This window comes from the organism of the source record quoted next, unplaced genomic scaffold, assembly GCF_019419815.1.
Source record: "Pyrus x bretschneideri cultivar Hongxiangsu unplaced genomic scaffold, Pyrus_bretschneideri_v1 Contig43, whole genome shotgun sequence".
In the NCBI taxonomy this organism is placed as follows: domain Eukaryota; kingdom Viridiplantae; phylum Streptophyta; class Magnoliopsida; order Rosales; family Rosaceae; genus Pyrus; species Pyrus x bretschneideri.
Window position 1 is genome coordinate 2,717,190 of NW_025999757.1, and position 25,670 is coordinate 2,742,859.

General features: G+C 37.3%; 1 protein-coding gene across 1 annotated transcript; it reads left to right on the forward strand.

The window, feature by feature from the left end:
• Nucleotides 1–22,165: 22,165 nt before the first annotated feature.
• LOC125469438 (probable plastid-lipid-associated protein 11, chloroplastic) lies at nucleotides 22,166–24,901 on the forward strand. The gene is made up of 3 exons (XM_048566774.1): nucleotides 22,166–22,638; nucleotides 22,784–22,849; nucleotides 24,569–24,901. Exons 1-3 carry the CDS (start codon nucleotides 22,181–22,183, stop codon nucleotides 24,666–24,668), a joined length of 624 nt encoding a protein of 207 aa, XP_048422731.1. The 5' UTR covers nucleotides 22,166–22,180; the 3' UTR covers nucleotides 24,669–24,901.
• The last annotated feature ends 769 nt before the right edge of the window (nucleotides 24,902–25,670 follow it).

The window sequence follows — 25,670 nt, forward strand, 5'->3', positions numbered from 1 at the left end:
GGATGTGGGGCCAGGCTCGCATCACATAGTAATTAAGTAAGATATCGGCTTGGGGCCACGACACGTGTTCTACTTCCGTGATAGGATCATAAGAGACACCTTTTCTTACCAAACGGCCCCTTGCATGCAAAACTTGGACTTTGATCTTCTCAGTGGTCGCCTTCTATTGGCCGTAAGGTTTGAATGCGGTGTTTTGGAGATGATGAATGCTAGAGAGATCAAATTTTTTAAATTAAATTTACAAACCAAATGATATGATTGTATTATTAATTAAGTGTAAATTAATATACTTATTTCTTATTGATGATACATCATTTGATTTGCAATTTAGTTTAAAAAATTTAGTCTCCCTATCATCATCTTTTGGAGAGCAACTTATATTGAACATGTTTGTTATTACTATAACATTTCACTCTAATAATACATCGTTGTGTAAAAAACCTTATAATAATACACTATTAATAGAAACTTCATGTGACAGTAAAGCCATTTCATCCAACTTATCCTGAACAAGTTTGTTCTTACTGTAACATTTTGCTCCAATAATAGATCGTTATGTAAAAACCTTATAACAATAAACTATTAATAGAAACTTTATGTGACAGTAAAGTTATTTCATATAAATTCTTGTCATTGATTTTTGTTTAATAAACAAATTCTAGGATATGGACACTATTCTCTCAACAATCCTTGAGTAATATTTATGAGTTAAACTTAGAACAAGGTTTAAGATTTTAAGTTGTGATTTAAATCAATTTAAGTTGGTAACAAAATCAAACACAGTTACATGGAAACCAAAATGATAAATTAAAATCAAAAGTATTTTATTTCGAACTGAAAGTGAAAAATAAAATAGAAGTTTTTGTTGAAAGATTACTCACACTGGTCGATCTAAAAATGTATTTTACATTTTGTATTTGAATTTTAAGTATTTAAATTAGCTAAAATTGCTAAATGTTTATGTTGAAAGATCTTGTCATGAATTCGGAGAATTGTCAGTTGCAAACACTATCAAACCAAGAACTTCTAGTTCAAAAAAAAAATTAACAAAGCATGTTATTAAGCAAGCAAGACTACCATACTTAATTACTAAACTTGTGTGTATATATATATATATGTGCGTGTGAATTTCTACCTGAAACATCTTCACTTTGCTCATTTTGCTGGCTCAATGACCCTATGCATCCAAGCTATGGAATAAGTTCAGTTGCATTGTTATCATATTGTTATACATTTTTTTAAAGAAAAACTAATGAAAAGAGCTTGAAAACTTTGAGTTTTAATCAAAAGGACAAAAAGGTGTTGTAAGTGAATAGTACCAGGAGTGACTTTTTAGAGTAAAAATGTCATTTTTCGTTAAAGTGAACAGTACCGGGAGTGTTTCGTTAAAACTGCATTTTTTTTGTTCAAGCAAGTTTCAATTTTAAACTAATCTAAACTAGGAGAGGAAGCATATGTGCTCTAGCTAGTTAATGTATTGGCATACTTTTGTTAGCCTGCTGGCTGCTGACTTTGAGCAAGCATAACCACAATGCCACAAAAACTAAAACCCACGAAGAGGTATACGAAATAAGAACAAGGAAAAAGTACGTAGATTTTTCCATGACATAGCAATCAGAATGTAAACTACATTGCAGAGGATGAAGTTGGTACAGAGAAGAGAAAGAATTGGTAGAGATAAACAAAAGAGATTGTATTGATTGATTAGAAAAAATGTCTACAAATGAACTTAAGGAAATGATAGCTACACAATCTCTTATATAGCCATACATCCCAATTACTATGATACCCTTCTAACTATATTAACAAACTCAATCACTAGAATAATGCCATGTGGCATTTCTGTTATATCAATTATCACTCCCCCCCTTAAACTACACTTGGAGTATCCAATTGAAATTTGAACTAGCCAGGTATTTGAGATTGATCTGGAAATGCGAGAGCAAAATATCTGTCATGCTTTAAGAATTAACCTGCTGCAAACATGAAAACAACCACTGACACCTTTGTAACTGTTGACCAAAACCTTTGCTCACCCCATTATGATCACACAAGACTACAACTTTTGCCGTTGGTGAAGCCATGATGAAAGCCACAAGTACAATCCAGCTTTATCGTTAACATACCCAACAGATTTTCGACTTTGAACTGACTGTAAATTACCAAACCATACTAACACACTTACTGTATATGCAAATTACCCCTCCTAAATCTTTATAGAGATTGGCACTAAACCAACCAAGGAGAATGACACTCTAAGAAACCAAAACAACCAAGGAGATTGACACTCCTGATAGTTTCCTAAATCTTCCCAGATGCCAAAATTAACTAAGGAGACCAAATCAACCAAGGAGAATGACCTTCCAAGAAACCAAATCAACCAAGCAGATTGACACTCCTGATAGCTTCCTAAATCTTCTCAGATACCAAAATTAACGAAGGAGAATGACACTCCAAGAAATCAAATCAACCAAGGAGATTGACACTCCCGATAGCTTCCTAAATCTTCCCAAATACCAAAATTAACCAAGGAGAATGACACTCCAAGAAATCAACATTATAGGCTGTTATAAGCTTCTTAACAATTCAAACCTAATAAAGAGACAACAAAAATTCAAGGACTTACAATATACAATCTTGAAATTAAGTCCCATTTGGAACAAATTATGGTAACAACAACTGCATTATCAAGGACCATGAGTAACTTCGACATGTGTGTTTCTTGGGTGTTGACAGGTAATCTCTAGATCACATCCTATAACCATTCAAGAAAAATTGAGGGTTGTGCTTCCACGTGCACCAGAAAAGCAACTTTATGATGCTGCTATTCTTCATACTTCATTTGCAAGGCTTCTTGGTCACCCCAAAGCATTATCCACGGTGCTATCTAATACTTCAGAACAAGTCCACTTCTTCCAAGAGCTTGTTAATCATCTAAACAATGAACTCCAAGACCCAATTGAGAGTAAAATCCACAAACCATCAACAAAATATTTATTCCAATAATATTGAACCCCAATATCAGAAAATCAACATGAAACTCAGAAAAGATGATCGAAAGTGAGATGATTTCATGCCTTAACTTGGATGAAAACAATTGATTGTCACATCCCAAAAGTAATCGCAGTAAGAAATCATTTCAATTCTTCAAAGAATTTAGAGAAAGTAACAAGAAACATAACCTTCACAAAAAATCTTGAGTTGTCATTTCGTCGAACATGTAATGTGCAAGAATGCACTAGACAACTTCTTCCAATCCATTCCATTCCACCAATTCGTAGTTTCAATTCGCTTCTCCATTATTCCACAACTTTTTCCTCTTCATTCATTACACACAAATTTCTCGTCTTCGTCCTTGATCAATCGTCTTTGTTTCGATCTTCTTCTTACGAACGCAAGAAATAAAGAACTGCTAGTTTTTCAAGGTCGCAAAATGTTGGCAATGAAGGTGATCATTGTGGTGGCGGTGATGTTCGCATCAATGTTTTTCCATTGTGGCGTCTCTGCTAGTAATGGGGCGACAGCGGATACCCAGATGAAGGATATAATGCACAAGAGAAAAATAGAACTGCCTGAAAGCAAGGCAGCTCAAAATTGGAGCCTGCCCAATACAAAGCTCTTTTCAGAGGGAGAAATCTTCAAACCAGAATAATCAGCCCAACAATCGTAACAATCACAGAAAAGTCAACCCAAGAACAATCTCGGAAGCACCGAAAATCTAATGAAAATTTGAAAAGAAACTAAGCTAGAAACAGATGAAAAATAATAGGAAATGGAACCACCAGAATCAAAGGCGTGAGACTAGTGGCTCTGATACCATGTAAACTACATTGCAGAGGATGAAGTTGGTACAGAGGAAGAGAAATAATTGGTAGAGAGAAACAAAAGAGATTGTATTGATATATTAGAGAAAATGTATACAAATGAACTTAAGGAAATGATAGCTAAACAATCCATTATATAGCCATATATCCCAATTACAATGATACCCTTCTAACTATATTAACAAACTCAATCACTAGAATAATGCCATATGGAATTTTTGTTATATCTGTTATTACAAAATACCTAGACAAATGCTTCTTGTCAGCCCTAGTTTGTGCGGTGTGGTGGAAGGCTCGTAGTTTAGCAACCAACTCTGTAGAATCCTTAGCAGCATTGATAGCCAGAACTTGTGACCAATAAATTCACAATGTTGATGAAAAGCATGAACAGAGGACATTAGCAAATGCTAGAGGGATACAATATTCAAAAATTACAAGGGTGGAGGTAGAGTATGTCTAGGTTGGGCTATAGCCTAGGGTCAATTTGGAATTTTAGAAAACAGTGTGTAGTTTGATAAGACAAAGTTGTGTAATTTTGAAATTAGCACGGCCTTCTTTGATAAAATTGTTAAAGTTAATCCTTTGCTTTAAAGTTAATCCTTTTATGTAATATGAAATGTTTTGGGTCTTTAACCTATTTCCACATGTATGGCTTAGATCTTTTGTAAAAAGGCAATCTAAATGCCTTATTAGATGTCCCATATGCTGAAATCAAATGAAGAAAATATCTCTTTGTGAGAAATATCTCTTTGCTCTTTGTTTATCCCGTATCCTCTGCCCTCTATTTTCTCATTTTGCTGCTGCTACTGCCTCTTATAAAGATTTTCATCTTTCTCATTTTTATTCAAGTTTTGTTAATGATGAAGATGGTTTGAATACCAACATGGTATCAGAGCTAATCTGATCAAAGAGTGGGGCGTTTTTAGATTCTCAAAAGGGGGAAATTTCTAAGTGAAACCCTAGAATCAAGATTTTCAAATTCTTGGCTGGTTCAAGTAGTAGTGGAGAGAATTGAACTCCTATCTTCAGTGGAGTGAATTATGACTTCTGGAGAACAAAGTTGAGAACAGTTTTTGTATCTCATCATTTGTGGAGCTTGATTGAAGAAGGTTATGTGGCACCTCTATGTACTGTGGTTTTGATAGAGACGCAAACAAGGGAACTGAAGGAAAACATCAAGAGAGATGCAAAAGCTCTTGGGGTAATCCAAAATGCTATCTCAGATGAATTTTTTCCGAGTATTTCGAATGAGACAAATGCCAAATCAGCTTGGGATGTGCTGGAGAAAGTCTACAGAAGCTCTACTAAGGTAAGGGCAGTCAAACTCCAATCTTTGAGAAGAGATTTTGAGTACATAAGAATGAAAGGTGATGAATTGCTATATGATTACCTGAGTAGATTGTTTGAGATTATTAATCAAATGAAAAGTTATGGTGAAACCTTGTTTGATGAAAGAATAGTTCAGAAGTATCTAATTAGCTTGCCAAGAAAGTATAACAACATAATTTCAATCATAGAGGAGACTAAGGATTTGTCAACTTTGAGTGTTGAATAATTGATTGGTTCACTCAAAGGTTTTGCTTAGAAACTATCCAGGCATGACAACAATGATGTAGAAAATGTTTTCCGAACACTTACAATGAATCCAAAAACTGAAGCTAGTTTAAGTCAAGCCAAGTCCAACAAGAATTGGAAAGGCAAAAACAAAGTGTGGGAAGGAAAAGGTAATTTTGAAGAGAAGAAAAAGATTGAGAAGAGTTTGTATGTTTCGAAGCGCAAAATTTGTGACAAAGCTCATTCTGGTGAATGTTGGTTCAAGGGAAAAGTGAAATGCCACAAGTGTAGCAGATTTGAGCATATGCAAAAGGATTGTACCTACAAAGATAATCAGCTAGCTCATTACACCAAAGCAAAAGGTGAAGAGACCAATATGTTTTATGTTGGTCATGATACAACCGTCCAAGAAGAAGCTAAAGTTTGGTTTGTGGACAGCAGCTGTAGCAATCATATGACGGCGAACTGATAGGAGCATATTCATGCGACTTAATTAGCTTGTTCTCGTGCATTTATGTTGTGTTTACTTATCTATTTTAGTGTTTAAGGCCACTTTTGTGTATTTTCAGATTAAAAGGCCAAAGTGTGCAAGAAGATGCAAATTGGAGCCTTTTGGAGCGAAAGAGGAATGAATGAGTTGAAGACGTGAAGAAACGACGAATTCCTACGCCAACGATGAATTCCTACCAAAACGATGAATTCCTACCAAAACGAGGAATCTTACTCAAACAAGGTTTCCTATTTTAGGAAAGTTAACCCTAATTTTCCCGTTTTGGTAACCTTTCCTAATCTTAAACGTCCATATTTTCTAGCCACTTTGTAACCCTTTGCCGTGCCCTTTCATTTCACACTAGCCGTCACTTTTCATTCTCCCATTCAGATTCTCACCCTAACTCACCCTAGTCGACCTAATTGTTTCACTTTAATTCATATTTTCAGCCACCACTCTAATTCCCTCTCTAGCTGTCACACTCCTATCCATTTAGTTGACAAAACCATCTTATTCATTCACCCTAAATCTGCCCATTAACCCTTCAATCCGTCATCCCCATTTTACACCCTAATTCCTCCATTCTCTCCCTAATTAATTCACAAAAATCTGCAGCCCACTACATACATATTCATTAAGCCGTGCCATGCCCATTAACCCTTCAATCCTCTGATGTTTTATTCCATCCGCAAAAATGCCATTATTCTTTGTCCTTTAGAAGCATGCAACCATTCAACCATCCCATATTCTATCCTATTGCTGCAGTCACTAATTTCCCATTAAGCCGTGCATCCCACCATTCCATTCCATAATTTCCATTAGTGCAATTCCCCCACCATTCCACCCACACCACTTCCCATTATCCATTTCATTCGTGCATTGCCATTAACCCTAACACTAACCAATTCGTGCATTACCTCCACTATTCCATTTCAGCCGTGTTCTAACACTATCCCATTTACATCCACTATCCCATTTACATCCACTAAACCATGCATTTGATGCACCATAAATCAGCCACCATCCATTATCACAAACAGCCACACCTTTTCCCTTTCACCAAATACCTTAAACAAACATCCATTAACACCCATTCTCTTCCTATAAATACCCATTCATTCCATTCACCAAAGCATCTCATTTTCCATTGTAATACACAAACACTTCCCCTTCTCCATCTTCTCCATTTCCACTCCATTCCACACTTTCATCCCCCCAACCAACCTATCCTTAAACCTTGTGCTACAACAACGAGGAAGAGAAGAGTGCCTAAACGTTCATACAATTCAAGTTTGAGTTGTTGGAATGTTTAGGTGTTTCTTTGATTTCAAAGTTTCATTTTAATTCTCTTTGTTTTGTACGTATAAGGAATGGAAGAGAAGAGTGCTTAAACGTTCATACAATTCAAGTTTTGAGTTGTTGGAATGTTTAGGTGTTTCTTTGATTTCAAAGTTATGAGGAACTAAACCCCCTTTAGCTAGGGGGTGATTCGAAACTATGTTTATATTTGCAATATGAATTGATTAACTTTCGTTGGAATTTCATAAGTTGTGGATTCAATTTGTTTAACCGTTTGATTGATAACTTATTTATGAATGTTTATTAAGAATGCGCGCTTAATTTTCATGCATAAATATGACGCTAGAATATAAGTGATTTTCACCTAATCGTTATGAACTTATATTCACAAGTAGTGGAGGTTGCTTATAAACAATCGCGTTAAATGAATTCTTGGCACGAGTTTCATGCTCATCATAGTAACGAATGCCTCGTCAACACTTATAGTTTTCATAATACTTAATGATCTTTGATTGTATCTTTATTGTGCTGTTCACGTAAAGGACTTTTGGAGAATGTTGTGAATTGCGTTGCGCAAACCCATCCAATTCATTAACTTAAGGAAAACTTGACGGTTAATTTAAGCGGACCTAATTAATCTGGAGTGTTGAGTTTCATAATTTATCGAAAGACCAACTGAGAATCAATCTTGTATGCAAGTATAACATGTGTGGAGAAGAACCCCTTAGCTAGCCTTCATTCCATTCATTCCATCACAAATTCATATTTACATTCCGCTTAATTTATTAACTTGTTTGGTTATTTCAATTTTCGTCAAATCAAAACTTTCCCCCCTCTTTTACTTTCTTGTTCTTTAGTGCTTAGAATCTGTTTAGTTTATGTTTTAAAGTATTTTGAATCAAGCCATAATCTTAAATTCGTCCAAAATTAGTTTTGAGTCTTTTGGTTTGTTTTAATGTTTTAAATTTTAGTTTTGCATTCTTTGAGTCTAGTTTAGTGTTTTATATTGTTTTTACGTTCTTAAGTCAATTTAGAAGGTTTTAGCAAGCCCTCCTAATCCCCGGTCTAGAACGATCCCTCACTTATCCATTCTACTACAATTGTCAAACGAGGGTTTAATTTGAGTGTCAAGTAAATCTCACATCACGAACAAGAACATTCTCCATAATATTGACACTACAAACCCAACCCGAGTGAAGATGGGAAATGGGCAGCTAGTCGATACATTGTCGTGCATATGAAGAATGGAAAGATGTTCATCAAGGATGTCATGTTAGTTCCTGATTTGAAGCAAAATTTGCTAAGTCTTGGACAACTCATTGAGCATGGCTACTGCTTATATTTTAGAGACAATACTTGCAAGATATATGATCGGAGGAATCGTGAACAACTCTTGGTTAAGATTGAGATGAGGAAGAGTAGAAGTTTTCCTCTTACAATTGAGTATGCAACTCAATATGCACTCAAGATGGAAGTGCAAGAAGATTCAAAGCTATAGCATAAAAAGGCTTGGCCACTTGAATTTTCAATGTCTCAAGAAGCTACAAGAAAAAGAAATGGTGCATGTGTTGTCGAGTATCCAAGAAAATGAAGAAATCTGTGAAGCTTGTGCACTTGGGAAGCATCATAGATATTAATTTCCGCATGGTAAAGCTTGGAGAGCAAAATCTCCATTGGAATTGACTTATACAGATGTTTGCGGACCCATGAAGACCTCCACTCAAGTGGGAAACAAGTATTTCCTAATCTTCGTGGATGATTACTCCATAATGACTTAGGTATACTTTTTAAGACATAAATCAGAAGTATTCTCAATCTTCAAGAAGTTTTAAGCTATGGTTGAGCGACAATCTGGTTATCCAATTAAAGTTCTTAGAAGTGACAGAGAAGAAGAGTATACATCCACATAATTTGATAAGTTTTATCAAGATATTGGCTTGGAAAGGCAGCTTACTGTCTATTAGATCCCACATCGCCCAGGGGAGTGGATCATCTATGCCTTATATGTACATGCCCACCTCCATATAGCATGAGGCCTTTTGGGAGCTTATTGGCTTTGGGTTCCATCGGAACTCCGAAGTTAAGCGAGTTCGGGCGAGAGCATTCCTAGGATGGGTGACCTACTGGGAAGTTCTCGCATGAATTCCCAGAAACAAAAGCGTGAGGGCGTGGTCAGGGCCCAAAGTGGACAATATCGTGCTACGGCGGAGTCGAGCTTGGGATGTGGTGGAGCCTGGGTCGGGATGTGACAATTTGGTATTAGAGCCAATCCCTGGCAGGAAGTGTGCCGATGAGGACGTCGGGCCCTTAAAGGGGGTGGATTGTTAGATCCTATATCACCCATGAGAGTGGATCCTCTATGCCTTATATGTACATGCCCACCTCCATATAACATGAGGCCTTTTGGGAGCTCATTGGCTTTAGGTTCCATAGGAATTCCGAAGTTAAAGGAGTTCGGGTGAGAGCATTTCTAGGATGGGTGACCCACTGGGAAGTTTTTGCGTGATTTCCTAGAAACAAAACCGTGAGGGTGTGGTTGGGGCCCAAAGTGGATAATATCGTGCTAAGATGGAGTTGAGCTTGGGATGTGGTGGAGCCCGGGTCGGGATGTGACACTGTCAGCTACACTTCACAACAAAATGGAGTAGTTGAGAGAAAAAACAGAACCATAGTCGAAATGGTTAAGGTGATGTTGCATGACAAGGGAATGCCTCAATATTTGTGGGGTGAGGCAATTAATACAGCGGTTTACTTGATGAATAGGCATCCGATAGTGGCAATTGAAGGAAAGACACCATTTGAGGCATGGAGTGAAAGAAAGCCTTCCGTGAATCACTTGAGATTGTTTGGGTCAATCTGCTTTGCTTATGTTCAGAAACAACTAAGACAAAAACTTGATGAGTCAAGTGAAAGATGCATTTTCGTAGGCTATGCTTCACACACAAAAAGGTATAGACTCTACAAATTAAAAAAGAAGAAAGTTATGGTTTGTAGAGATGTTCTCTTTAGTGAGAAATCTTTGTGGGATTGGAATCAAGCAACCATCCAAGAGGAATCTACACTAATTAGAATTGAAGAAGAAAATTAGCCAAATGAAGAGGGAGTTGAGCCGGAAATTCCATAATTGTCACCTGAAAACAATCCTGAAGTTCACTCTCCCACACCTTCGAGTCCAAGTTCAATGTCGGTTCGGTTAAGGAGCTTAAATAAAGTCTATGAAAGCTGCAATTTCTATGTTGCAGAACTGGAAAACTTTGATGGTGCAGTGAAAGAAGATACATGGAAGGGTGCAATGTAAGAGGAGATCAATGTCATTGTGAAAAACAAGACATGGGAACCAATGGACAGACTTTGTGACAACTCCGTCATTGGAGCGCAATGGATCTATAAGACTAAGCTCAAACAAGATGGTTCCGTTCAAAGGAACAAAGCTAGATTGGTAGCAAATGGTTATTCTCAAAAACCTGAGATTGACTTCCAAGAAACCTTTGCACCAATAGCTAGGCATGAAACAATCAAAGGCCTTATTTCTATAACTGCTCAGAAGGGGTCGTTGCTACACCAACTTGACATCAAGTCCGCTTTCCTAAATGGAGTCCTAAAAGAAGAAGTGTTTGTTGATCAACCTCAAGGATTTGTTCTTAGAGGACAAGAGCACAAGGTGTACAAGCTTAAGAAGGCACTTTTTGGTTTGAAACAAGCTCCGGGAGCATGGTATGGAGAGATCGACTCATATTTCAATGAAAGGGGATTTCAAATAAGTGAGAATGAACCTGCTCTCTATGTCAAAACCGAAGGTATTTCAGATAACCTTATCATTTCCTTATATGTTGATGATTTGGTTTATATTGGAAGTATTGATAAAATGATCTTGAATTTCAAGAATGACATGATGAGGAAATATGAGATGAGTGATCTAGGCATGTTGCATTATTTTTTGGGAATTAGTATCATTCAATCAAATGATGGTATCTTTATTACTCAAAAGAAATATGCAAAAACACTTCTAGAAAAATTCAAAATGGTTGATTGCAAGCCTGTTGCAACACCTCTAGTTGTGAATGAAAAGTTTCAAAGAGAAGATGGTAATGGTGATGTTGATGAATCTGTATATAGAAGCCTAGTTGGGAGTTTGTTGTATTTGACAGTGACTAGACTCGATATTATGTATGCTACAAGCTTGTTGTCCATATTTATGCATAAGCCTACTCGCATTCATTATGGAGCTATAAAGAGGATCCTAAGATACATACAAGGTACACTTGACTTTGGTATTATGTATGAAAGGAATGTTGAGCCAAAATTGTATGGGTTCTGTGATAGTGACTGGGGAGAAAGTGTGGATGACTTGAAAAACACATCTGGCTATACTTTTACACTAAGGATTGGTGTATTCTCTTGGGCGTCTAAGAAGCAGAAATTAGTTGCACTATTAACTGCAGAGGCTGAGTATGTGTCAGCTTCAATTGCAACTTCTTAAGCAGAGTGGCTGAGAAGAATTATGCAAGACTTTGGTGAAAAACAAGAATCAGCAACTCCTATCCTTTGTGACAACAAGTCAGCTATTGCCATTAGCAAGCATCCTGTTTGTCATGGTAAATCAAAACATATTGCTCTGAAGCATCACTACATCAGAGGTGTTATGGAAGACAATGAAGTCGATGTGGTCTACTACAAGACAGAAGATCAAGTTGCTGATATCTTCACCAAGGCATTACCAAAGGGTAGATTCATTTACTTAAGAGAACTTTTAGGAGTGAAGCAACAAAGCATTAAGAGGGAGTGTTAAAGTTAATCCTTTGCTTTAAAGTTAATCCTTTTATGTAATATGAAATGTTTTGGGCCTTTAATTTATTGCCACATGTATGGCTTAGATCTTTTGTAAAAGGGCTGTCTAAATGCCTTATTAGATGTCCCATGTGCTGAAATCAAATGAAGAAAATATCTCTTTGTGAGAAAGATCTCTCTGTTCTCTGTTTTTCCCGTATCCTCTTTGCCCTTTGTTTTCTCATTTTGTTGCTGCTACTGCCCCTTATAAAGATTTCCATCTTTCTCATTTTTATTCAAGTTTTATTAATGATGAAGATGGTCTGAATACCAACAAAAATTAGCCTACCTTGAAGACAAAAAGAAAAATAGCCCACCCATATAAACTTTCCTAGCTCCGCCCTTGAGAAATTTAGAAAGAACCCTTGGTATTACTAAGAAATCTTTAGCAAAGGTTGCAATTACCAACTGCTCTTGAGATCCTAACGTTGTAGCAAGGTTTTCTCTACACAAACAATGCAATTCCGATTGCACCTCTACCCGCTACCACTTGCACCATCAATATGAGAACAAATTAGGTTTAAAGAATAACATGAAAATCAAATCAAGCCATGACAACCTAACTTGGTAGCGAAACATTCCTAGTTTTTTCTTCTCCCCATTGGTCAAAACTTTGCAACTTCTCACAACCACAAATGGACATATATGCGTGACAACCTCAACAAGTAACAATGTCAAGGTATGATCAAGGTGATGGCTAGTGGTGAAGCCAGGAATTGTCAGGAGAGGGGTGAAATTTAAAAGCGTAAAAGGTTCCAAAAAACCTTAGACAACCAAATCATTTTACTTAGTAGACAATCTCAATATTGTTTATAATGTCATAAACCCAAGAAACAGAATGAACTTCAAAAGCATGGGTGCATTTATTATGCCACTTGTGTGTGTGGGTTGTGTGCACTGCATGTTAGTGTTTGCAACTCAGCATCCCAGAAAATGTGAACACTCAGATTAAAGATCAAAATGTTTTCACCCAACTTTTGTTGGTAGTTTAGAAGAAAAGATTGCAAGTGAAATAAATTGACATGATTGCATAAACATTAAGTGACATAAACAAGAGAATGAGGACAAGAAGAGAAAACGAAAGTGTAAAAATTGTTGATAATTTTATCTTTTATGTGTGATAACTAGTTAATATGGTACTGACACATGATGAGAAAGGCAATTACTTTTGGATTGTTGATCCAAAAAAATATGTCCCATTAAACATAAAAGTGACATCTCCTCCAAGATAAGAAGCAACTTGGAAAATGATCTTCCCTTAAAGGCCATCATCAAATCTTTGGATAAGATCATTTTTTTTTTTGTGATTGAGCATTAGGGTGTAGAAACTAATGGGTTGCGCTCATTAGGTCTAGTGGCAGTTATGATATATCATAACAAATGCAGTACCAATTTTGTAAAAAAATCAAAAGCAAAAGACGATTGTGTTTTCCCCTAAACTATTAATGCGTCGTCTTCTGATTTTCCTCCTAATCGGAAAAGAAAGGCAACCAAATCTCTGTTGTACGTCGTCATTTTTAGGCCTTCAAATTCATGCTCATCCGAATTTGTGGTTTTCTGATTCTTTCCTGGTGTTTTCACACGCAGCAGCAGCATTGAGTGAAGAGGGGTGGATTCTTGTCCTTAGTGTCAAATTCTAATGACCGGAAGGGTGGCCGCCTCTCTTTTCTATGATGTAGCTTCGCCAGTGGTGATGGTTAAAGAAAAACTGTAATATGTTTACTTATGCCACATCTTCATAAAAGAGGATAGGAGCAAAGGCGTCTGTCTTCCAGTTACAACTTATCGATAAATTTACATTATAATTATTTATTTGATACCCAAATTTACATTATAATTATTTGTTTGTATTATTTATTTGTTACCTACATAATTTATTATTTATTGTTTGTATTATTTATTTGTTACCTACATAATTTATTATTTATTGTTTGTATTATTTATTTGTTACCTAATTACATTATAATTATGTTGTTTGTATTATTTATTTGTTACTTATTTTCATTATAATTATTTCTTCTCCCGCATTGTGTAGGAACTTCAAGCACAAGCTTGGTACGCTGCCAAAACCAAAAGCAAAAATAAATCATTCAATTGGTGGGAATGTTGGAATATTGTCAAAGATTGTCCTAAATTTAGAGTTGTGCCAGTCGGTCCAGAAGTGCACATGAACAACACCCCTCTACACTCTACACCCGATCATGTCTCGCATGTTCATGAAGATGATGCAGAAGAAGTGCCCGAAATGCCCCTCCCTGAACAAGCATCGGGTTCGACCCGTTATCCAATTAGGCCTCAAGGTAAGAATGCTTCAAAGAGAAAAGGGAGTGCTTCCAAGAATGATTATGCAAAGTTCATGGAAGAACTTACTCGCCAAGGTGAATTGACTTTGGCGAGGGAACTGGCGAAATATGAGGCTGATAAGGCTAGAGAGGACGCAAAAGCTGTAGCTATTGAGAGAGAATTTCAGGCTAATGAGAGAAAGAGAGCTACTTAGGCAAGAAAGGGAACATGTTAGAGAAGAAAGACGGGCTCAACGAGATCGTGAGATTATGAACACGCCTTTAGAAGGGAAGTCTTCAAATTCTAAATTTTTTTGGAAGTCAGAGAAAGCGGACGTGGTGCGAAGGAGGTGTGCAAGAGAAGCGATAGCAAGCCAAGATGGTCCTAGCACCACAAATTGGTTAAGTGATGATGAATAGAGTACTTTTTGTAATCGGAGCCCATAATTTTCCAATCACTTTGGGTTGTAATTTATTATTTATTGTTTGTATTATTTATGTTGTTTCCAATTTATTGAATATTTATTCAAATTAATTTGGTAAGTTATTTATACTAAGAGAATATTTATTGAAATGACAAAAACACACCAAATAAAATTACATAAGCATACGGAATAATTAAAAACTCACTAAAAAAATTACATATACATACCAAATAATAAAACACACCAAATAAAATAACATAAACATACCAAATTCAAAAAAACACACTAAATGAACTTAATTATCTTCAGCTTGTTTCAATGCCCACTGGTGCTCTATCAAGTCAATTTGTCGGGCATTGTGCATGTTTGGCATTTGAAATGCAGTATATCGTTGAATAAGCCTTTCATTGTAACGTCCATCCCTTTGTAATGGCTCATGTTTCACGGGCTCATCGGTGGTGTCATGAGCACAATATATACGTGTTCTTGAATTGTTCATCGTGTTTGGCTCATATTCATCAACGGCTTCATAATCGTACTCATCTTCCACAATCATGTTGTGAAGAATGATGCACGTCATCATGATGGATCGAAGCGACTCTACATCAAACAATCTGGCAGCACCCTTGACGATCGCCCAGCGAGCTTGGAATGTGATATCCCGTCCCCAATATTATTATTTTATTTTATTCTTGACGTATTTCGAAGATTTGATTGGAACTAGTTCTTTATTTCTCCAAATTTAAGAAAACGAAGTGAGGGGTACTTTAGTCATTTCTAATTTTCTCGACCTTTTCGGTCAACTCTTGAATTGGTTAGGTAGAGTTCGATTCCCTGAGCGCGTAGGCGCAAACAGATCTTATTTCCGAGTCCGAACGGAGAAGTTAGAGTCGTTTGAAGTTGGTGGCATTTTGGTTATATTACCAAAATGCTATAAATTGAGGGGATTTCAGAAAATGGAGGAGAAAAACTGCACTAAACCGTTTTAGGGGAAATTTGACCCATAAACCCACCAAACTTGAACCGCTTGTATCTTTTTCATCCGAGCTCCGTTTTGGATGATCTTGGTGTCCCTGGAAAGATCTTGACGAGCTCTACATCTCTGTGATTTTATATTTTCCCATTTCTTTTCCATCCGTGCAGTTCGAGGTCACAAAGTCCACGACCTTGCCGGCGGATTTATCATCTTTCCAGCGATTCCGGCAACGATTTCCTTCGAGTGAGGTATGAAACTTCATCTACTCTTCATAATCTTCAAGTGGGTATGCTTATTTTGTGCTTTCGTATTCATTTTAGAGTTGGGTGTTTAGAACACCTAGAAATCCGGTTTTCTCTGGTGAAATTGGACTGTTTCCGGTTAGAATTTATTGCCGGCCTAGTTGTGAAAAGTGTTTCCCTTGTTGAGCTCTAGCTACCACGTAAATTTGAGCTCCTCTAGTTAATGTTGAAATTCGGGGTTTGTAAACCCTCCATCTTGGCTTCCACTGCGTGTGGCGGTGCGTGGGATCGTTCACGGGTGTTGTCTAGGTTTTAAATACCTTCTAGTGACCATGTGAACCTATGTCTAGCTTGGTTTCCAAAGATTCAATTGTTGGGTGTGTAGATCAAATTTCTTGATCAAGGGATGTGTATACATGACTTCTGGACTACCGGGAAGTATTTTGGGATGTGTTATATGAATTGGAAGTGGGTTGTTACGTAAGTTGCAAAAAATTGACTTCTTTGCAAAGAAAACTCAAGTTTCGAGTAGCCTTCTTTGGCTCTTAATTTCTAGGCCTTTATGTGCTCCTTTGGAGAAAATTTTTAGTGTGTTGAAAGTACATATGCTCATGATCGTAACCCAATTGTTTTCACTCAATTTCGTTGAGTTTTGGTTGATCAAAACCTTCTTTAAGTTTGGGTCGCGGGCTGCCAAACAGCAGCAGAAAATTGGGTTTCCAGTTTCAAGACTCCGTTTTTCCTTTTGGCATAACTTCCAATTTAGAGCTCCGTTTTCTACAAACTTTGTATGCTTTTAAAGTATAGAACACAAGCTTTCAAACCCATATAATGTCACATGATTTGATTTAGTTTGGAATGTCCCAAAGGGAGCCTAAACTTGGTCTAATAGTGCTGTTTTCTGCAGATTTTGTGGGGAAGTAGAGTACTTTTTTTTGCCACACCTATTTTCTTTTCTAGTTTCCTTTCTAGTCTTCTTTACTACTAATTGAGTGATATTATTTGAGTGGTAGATTCCATAATCAGTGTACTTCTTTAGATAATATTAATTTTGTTCCTTTGAAGAGCCTAATCGGAACACAAAAGTACAATCAAGAGTATAAATACAAGTAGCACACATTACTAACCAAACTAAGCTATTAAAATGTGAGTTCTTTTATAATTGGCCATCGATCTATTTTTATTAAATGTGGTTTGATTATGGATAGGTAATATTGTGGAAAAGTGATTCGAATTGCATATTGAAACGTGAATTATATATATACATACGCCATAGACCCATGTTAATTAAATGTAAATTCTATTGAAGTGTTATTTTATTTGTGGCCAGTGATCTATTTTCAGTAAGTATGATTTGACTTGTGGATTGGAAATATGGTTTGTGTTGTATGATTGGATTGATGTGATGAAATGCGAGAGCTAGTAGTGGACCTTTAATCCATTGTTATGGGGTTTGTTGCTTCGAAACATGTTTCAACCCTCGTGTCATTATTCATTCTCGTTTCATTGAGTCTTTGTACCTTGAGTAACTTGATCCATGTCTTGTTTTATCGATTGGTGTTACACATTCTACTCCGCGATTTCGTTGAGTGATGGTCCGAAATTGTATCCTGGTTTGGATTCCGTTGAGTGATGGTCCGGAATCCTTCCTACTCTACTCCGCGATTTCGTTGAGTGATGGTCCGAAATCGTATCCTGATTTGGATTCCGTTGAGTGATGGTCCGAAATCCTTCCTACTCCACTCCGCGATTCCGTTGAGTGACGGTCCGGAATCGTATCTTGGTTTGGGTTCCGTTGAGTGATGGTCCGGAATCCCTCTTACTCCGCGATCCCATTGAGTGTTGGTCCGGGATTGCATCCCCCTTAGTTCATGGAGTTTAGTTTGAGATGGTTGCAAAGTGTAGGTTTTGGATGAACAGTGTTGCCTAATTCTACTTTCATTGTGTGTATGTGAATATGGGTGTGAGATGTTATGGTCGTTTAAAATGAACTTTTGGATGTCTGGGCGCCTCCCTCGGAGTTTTCAAAAGTTTGGTATTGACTTCCTATGAAAGATTTATATTCAAGGTTTATAAATTATGATTGATGACTGGTTTTATTATTGTATCACATACTTATTTTATTGTCCCTCACCTGAGCCTCTCAGCTTATATGAGTGCCTGAATTACCAGTGCACCAATTCCATAATATTGACATTGACTTTACATATGACAGGTTTGGGTAGATTATGAGAAACCGCTTGATATTTTGGTTCCGTTGAGTGGTCCGGAACCCAATGTTGTTGGATTCCGTGGAGTGGTCCGGAATCCTTGCTCTTGTTCATTCCGTAAGGTGATTTAGAATCCTAAATTCGAGTAGATGGGAATTACCCACAATAGATATTGTGAAAATAAATTAGAATTACAATGTTATTATTCCTAACCCAAATTGGGAATTATGTAGAGTTCTTTAATTAAATTCATGAAATGATATGTTATCTCATTGATTGATTAACGTAATTAAATGTTAATATTGTACTTCGTGATTCCTTGATATGTTACAAGCTATGTATTGAAATATAATGTTGGAAGTATAGTGATTAGTATGATGAAGTGAAATGTGATGTAACTTGGGTATTGGAAATGGTTATGACACATGATTGTAATGCATATTGAATTGCTTGGAAGATGTGAGGTCTAGTAAATGACCGATGACCCATTGTGATGTGGATTTTACTCAAATATTGCTTCGTTTCGTTGAGTTTCGTGAATTGGGTAACTGGAATCATGTCTTGTTCCTTCGAGCCGTTGTTATGTTTCTTGGACTTTCGTTCAATTCGGTTGGGTGGATTGGAACTGAGTTCTGTTTGGATTCTGTTGAGTGATGGTCCGGAATCCCCTTTGGAGCCTTGGTCCGTTGTGCGGTCCAAAATCCCCTTTTTCAAAGATGTAGTTTTCAACTGAATTGTGTTGCTCTAGCCTTGCGTTTCGACTTGTTGTATGTGTTATTGATGATGTGATGGTTGACATTATTGATTAATGTGATTGTGGAATGACGTTGGATATGAGTGGAGTTATCATGAGTATTTTAGTTGATTAATGTTTCTAGAGATTAATATGTTCTTTGTTAATTCTTAAATATGTTACTCGCTATGAAACGCGAATTTATGTGGGAAACGTGAGGAATTTATGTGAGGGTTGAAGTGGATATGTTAATCGTCATGTGGGATTGTTATGTTGGATATCATGGTTATTGTTATGACTAGACTTGTTGATAAATGTGGCTAGAGAATGGTATTATACATCGTTGGTTCTTTGAAATGATATATGTTGTGAATTGCAGTATCATGTTGTGACATAATAGCCTATATATTGATGGAGGGGAAATCATGATTTTCAGATGGGTTGTTATGTAACCCTGAGTCTAGTATTTTCATGCTTGTCAAGTTCTATTGATTGATTGAGAAATGTTATACCTTTTGACTTAATCGGACTGTGTTATATGTCAATTATTGTGCTTGACGAACTACGAATGGCTTGATCCCTGTCTAGGGTACGTAGGCAGTCTAACAGGGAGGTTAGATGCAGCCATAAAGCTTACGAAAATAACTATGTGATTCGATTATTGGGTTGTAATTGGTCATATCCCGGAGGTGGGATATGATTGATACGGATTTTTGGTGACGCCACGTGTCAATTCTGGACGTATGTCGGGATTGGGGCGTGACATGAAGGATACCGAAACAACGCTCTACATCCTTCCTGCACCCCTCTTGACAGCTTGCAAAGTGTTTTTCCTTTGCACTTCGGGGACGTGACACTGTTTTGACAAATGTTGACCATCGCGGGTAAATGCCGTCAGGTAGGTAGTATGGCCCGTCGTACATACGTCCGTTGACCTCATACGTGACTTTTGGTGCATTTCCTTGCAGAACATCGTTGAACACTGGGGATTGGGCAAGAACATTGATGTCATTTTGAGCTCCCGGGACCCCGAAAAAGGCGTGCCAAATCCATGTATCAAAAGATGCCACCGCTTCCAGAATGATACTTTTTGCTCATTTTCTGTCCCCATAAGCGCCTTACCATGCACTTGCACAGTTTTTCCACGTCCAGTGCATAAAATCAATGCTTCCAATCATCCCAGGAAAGCCACGCATCTCGGCCTTCTTCAACAGCCGTTCTAAGTCCATGTTTGTAGGTTTGCGGAGGTACTCAGCGGTGTAGATATATTCGATTGCTCTGCAAAACCTCATAAGGGACTTAAGAATGGTTGATTTCCCCATCCTCGTTATCTCATCCACTTGGTCTGCAGATGCTCAATATGCAAGCATCCGCAAGGCAACAATAATTTTTTGCTCAGGCAGTAGACCCATAGCACCAAAAACATCTTTCTTTTGCACAAAGTAAGAATCATGGTTGCAAACAGTAATCATGATTTTGTTGAACAAATGTTGTTCCAATCTAAAACGACGTCTAAAGTACGTATCAGGGAATGCACTATTAGGAACAAAATAATCATCCAAGAGTTCCATACCTCGTCGTTGCCTGCTTCTATCAAGGTTTCCGGAATGGCTGGGCCTGCAGATCTGAGCCATAGCTTGGATGACTCGACGGGAATGTGAGGCTTTGACCATTCTTACTTCGTCATCTCTCATTCTACGCTCCTCATTCTCTTCCCTCTTATTTTTTGCCCCTGGTGATTGAACATTGCTTCTGATTGGTTAAACAATTCTTCCTCTTCTTGATCGAGTTCCCACATCATCCTTAAGGAAGAAGAAGACATTGTAAGAAAGAAACAGAAACTATGAATAATGATACAGATTTTTGTGAAGAAGGAAACAGAAACTATGAATAATGATAGAGATCTTGAGAAAATTGGTGTGAGATTTGTGAGGATGGATGGTGGATTATATGGAGGATTCAGAAAGGATTAGGTTGTACATAATGCCAAGTGGCATGCCGTCATTCGTTAAAAATCTGATGGAAATCTATCCTCAAAGATTGTGAACAGATTATGACACGTGGCATGTCGTTATTCGTTAAAAATTTGATGGAAATCTATCCTCAAAGATTGTGAACAGATTATGACACGTGGCATGTTGTCATTCGTTAAAAATCTGATTGAAATCTATCCTCAAAGATTGTGAACAGATTATGACACGTGGCGCGACGTGATTGGTTAATAATCTTATCAGAAATCCATCACCAATAATTTTATTTTCGGATAATGACATGTGGCATAACGAGTACGATTAAAAACTTTATTGGAAATCCATCCCTAATAATTGTCTTTTTGGATTTTATGGCAAGTGGCGCAACGATAACGATTAAAAATCTTATCCGAAATTACAAATAAAATTATTTTGTATTATTTAATAATACTTCGGATAATGACACGTGGCGCAACGAGAACAATTAAAAATCTTATCCGACATTACAATTAAAATTATTTTGTATTATTTTATAAATAAAAAAAATACTAATATTTAATTGCCTATTGCCAGGGCTATTGAAGTGTAACGGTGGAGATGCAAATGCTATTGCCAGGACTATTACTATTCATTAAGGGCTGTTACTGTTCATTAGGTGGATTGAATAGTGCATAGCCTGGGGGGAGGGCTCCAACGCTGGAGTTGCTCTGAGTATTGAAGAAGTTATGAACGTTTAAAGTTTACCCAGTTTCCGATGAGTTTTCCAATTTTCCCGCTGACCGGTCATCTTTTAGGCTATTTTCCGGCCATCTCCAACAATCATTGGGATTCCAAATAGGTAATCTTTTTCTACACTTTGTTATCTTCATTTTAATATATTATGGGTCAAATTGAGTTAAGAATCGATTGAGTTACGAAGTTTTGAAAATTAGTGTTTTTAATAGAAAGACCAAAATCATGGATGTTGGCAATCTCAGGTACCATTTCTATTGATTTTCAATTTTAGAGACCATTTTTATTGATCATGAAAATCTAAGGGACCATTTGGTATAATAACTCATCTTTTAATGAAACATTCTATCGCTAAAATTTTGAAAACTAAATTATATGGAATTCGATAATTGAATTATTATTTAAGCGCGTACTCATTTTTAGTAACACATCATTTAATTTATAAATTTTATGTATGAATTTCTATTTTTGAATATTTGGCAATTATCCCCAACCTCTCAAGTTTTAACCGCCAATTATCCAGTTCAACTTTCACTACCAGCCGTGACCTCCATAACTCAAACCTTCAACACTACGCCACCATCATTCCCCCTCTCTCATCACCCCCCATAATCAAATGGCCACGTGCCTCCCCTTCCGCGCTATCCCCCTCAAACCCCACTTCACCCGCCCCGCTAAAATCACCTGCTCCGCCCCTACCGCCCAATCGCAGCTCTTCAAGCAACGCCTCCTTAACCTCATCGGCGACCAGGACCGCGGCCTCATGACCCAGAACAACCCCACAAAGCTCGCCTCCATCGTCAAGGCCATCGACGACCTGGCTGATCTTGGCCGAGACAGCGTCACCACCGGCGGCTCCCTCTCGGCCACATGGCGGCTGCTCTGGACCACGGAGAAGGAGCAGCTCTTCATCATCCAGAACGCTTCCTTATTCGGCACTCAAACCGGCGACGTCTTGCAGGTGATCGATGTCGGCCAAAGGGTCCTCAACAATGTCATCACTTTTCCTCCGGATGGGGTTTTCTTCGTCCGCTCTGATATCGCCGTCGCTTCAAATCAGAGGGTTAATTTCAAGTATGTGTTAGAATTTGGTGTTGAAGTTGAATTTCGATTCGAATTACAATTTGGAAGTTTGGGAAGTGTTTATTTTTCTTTGTTTTGGTATTTACTTAATTATATTTTGTTGTATGATCAATTGGTGATGTTTGGTTTGTGTTAGATTTACAAGTGCAGTTCTAAGAGGGAAAAGCTGGGAAATTCCATTGCCGCCGTTCGGACAGGGCTGGTGAGTGCTTTATTTTCTGATGTTAAGAAAATCCCAAGTCGTTACTGCTTTGCTTGGTATGGTTAGAAAAGTTATGAACTTCAGCCATATAGTTTGCCTCTATCACTTCATCTCTGAGCTTGAAACCGACTATTATGAACTTCACTCATATGGTTAGCTTCGACATCGGTCTCATGAAGGCATGAACTGATTTTACAGTCTCATTAGTTTCTTTGTTAAGTCAGTTTTATCCATGGTATGTCTCCACTTGTTTTGGTTACTGGTTTTTATTTGTTTTGAACTTGATATGTGATGATAAATGTTTCTTTGGTTATTTATTTTACGTTACCTATTCCTTGTTATCCTGACCTTCTGATTTCAATGACAAAGTGAATCATTCTGTTACATTTTGTGGGAGTGTACATATGTCCGCATTTTTTTCTTCCAATTTTGAAACAAATAATAACAGGCCCTAGAGGTGCACAGCTTTATTCTGTTCTATCCCTCACCTTCCATGATTTAACCCAAGAACTCCTTACTGAAGGGGGAACGTGTCGCTTTGCTGCAAGTTCCAGTTATTGGAATTCCTTGGTACTTTGTGCCAACAATAAGTCTACTTATCACTGCTTTTGTCCTGATGAAGTTGCGTTGCATGAAAGATACTTCCTTTTAATTCATTCTTGACGTCTGAATCCCAGAAGTTGCTAGTTTTGAAAGAAGATAGGTAGTACCTATTTGATTTGCTCTATTTTTAATTCTCATTTGTGGGTTTTGAGGTGTGACATAGAGCTGCTTCAGAAAAGATGTAGCCTTCCTCCGTAATTTGGGATTCAATTACAAAGGAGCTTTGTTTGGTGTCCACTTTTCTTATCATATAGGAAGTGTGCCTGGTTGTTCCTCTAGGCAACATATCAGCGTTCCCAGTGCTTGAAACCTACCTCTTGTTGCTAGAGCCCTTTTTAATGGATGCTGAATTTCTGAATGTTGTTATTTTGAGAGAGTTAGCTTCTACTTCTGGATTAATATACTACCTTGAAAGATAGGTGAATGGTGTGACTAATGGCCCCAGAGCATTGAATTTTCAACTTTAGTAACAGACATCTGTCGAAAACTACTGTGCACTATAATAGTCAAGTTGTTTGTTTTGCAGAGCAATTTGAAAACTACTTGTTGAAGATCATCTTTTCTTTAGGTGCTTGGTTTTAGTAGCATGATTTTGGAATTTAGGTTTATCGTGCCACAGAGAGCAGTCTAAACTTTGGTTTTTACGACCATAGGTTGTTTACTCGTAATTGATCAGGTTGAATCTTCTGTCACAAGGAAGTTATGCACCTGATAGTAGCATCCTGTTCATTGTTTTGTACACATGATTTATTCCAGAAGACTCATCACTTCTCCTAAAGAAAACTGCTGGTTCAACTCTTGAGTTGATTACTAACCAAAACTAGTAAGAAAGAAAGAAAGAAATGAGAAAAATTTACAGCCTGGTTTAGTTCTATTTACCCTTGCATGATAGAAAAGCCAAACCTCTGACAGGCAATACTATCTGCGTGAATATCAGCATACAACTGACATTACAGAAATCTGATGCTTTAATTTGAGGTGCATTTTGTATTCCTTAAGGCTTCAATACTAATGTCTTTCTAATCAACCCAAATCTGTATTTGTGATACTTGGGGAGGTGCTGCTTTGTTTTAGCTTTTATGTTTTTTGGTATTAAAGGAATTTGGTTCTTTTTAGGTTTGACACTGTGTACCTTGATGACGAGATTCGAGTTGTGAAGGATATCCGAGGAGACTATTTGGTTGTAGAACGTGCTCCCTACACTTGGAAAGAATGAAGAAGAAAGTTGTTTGCAGTGATCTCATTATTTCTCCTAGTGACACAATGTGAGTTCACTTATTCAAAGCCAACCATCAACGTTTTTTTTCTTCTTCAGAATGTTACTACTTCCCTTCTCGTGGTACTCCAGATCTTATCTTTTTGCTTAACTTTAGTTTTTACCTTAGAGTATGTTGTACTTTTCATTGAATTTTGCATATTTCATCAATCCACAGCCTTGTCAATTTCCCATTTTTTTAAGGTCTGGTTAGGCGTTAAACATACAGTCCGTTGTATCTGAATTTCGTTGTCTCGTGCCTATACTAGGGGTATATATTTGTAAAATTAGGGGCTCATAGTTGCTACTGGTCAAAGTTATAGTATATACTGTCACGAAATGAAGCTCGAAAGACCAGTTGGACAACAGATTAGGAAATCTGAAGACAGTTAACTGCTTCAAGAAGTCAAATTGATGGATTCCTGACCCTTACCTCCGCCTCCTATTTGTGTTATATTTGCAAAGAAAATATCTTCTTAATTTTCTTGCTGAGAAATGCAACCATTTGTTATTACTACAAGAGAAAGGAACAAATTACAGAGGACAAAGTAATTAAAATCTAAATATGATATCAATTGAAAATATTGCAATTGACTGAAACTGCCTTCTACAGAACTTTAATGATGCTCATGATAATCATATAGCTTGTTAGAGATGCACTCTCTACATAATGACTAGGTTCTTGCTATGGTTCGCCAGCAACCATTTTTTTTCAATGATTTTGATCCGCAATTAATTTGATGATATGATAATTGAAACCCCCCCAAAAGCTGTGGGTTTGAATCTGTATATGTAGATGATGATCGTAGAGTTGCAGAAGACATTCATAGAGATTACTTGGTTCTTGACCGTGCCTCCTTATGTTTGGAAAGAGGGACGTGCAAAGAGTTGGTATTTCACCCGTTTCCTGTGAATGCTTTGTTTATAAGTGAATATTTGAAGTTTTCCTTTTACGATCATGTT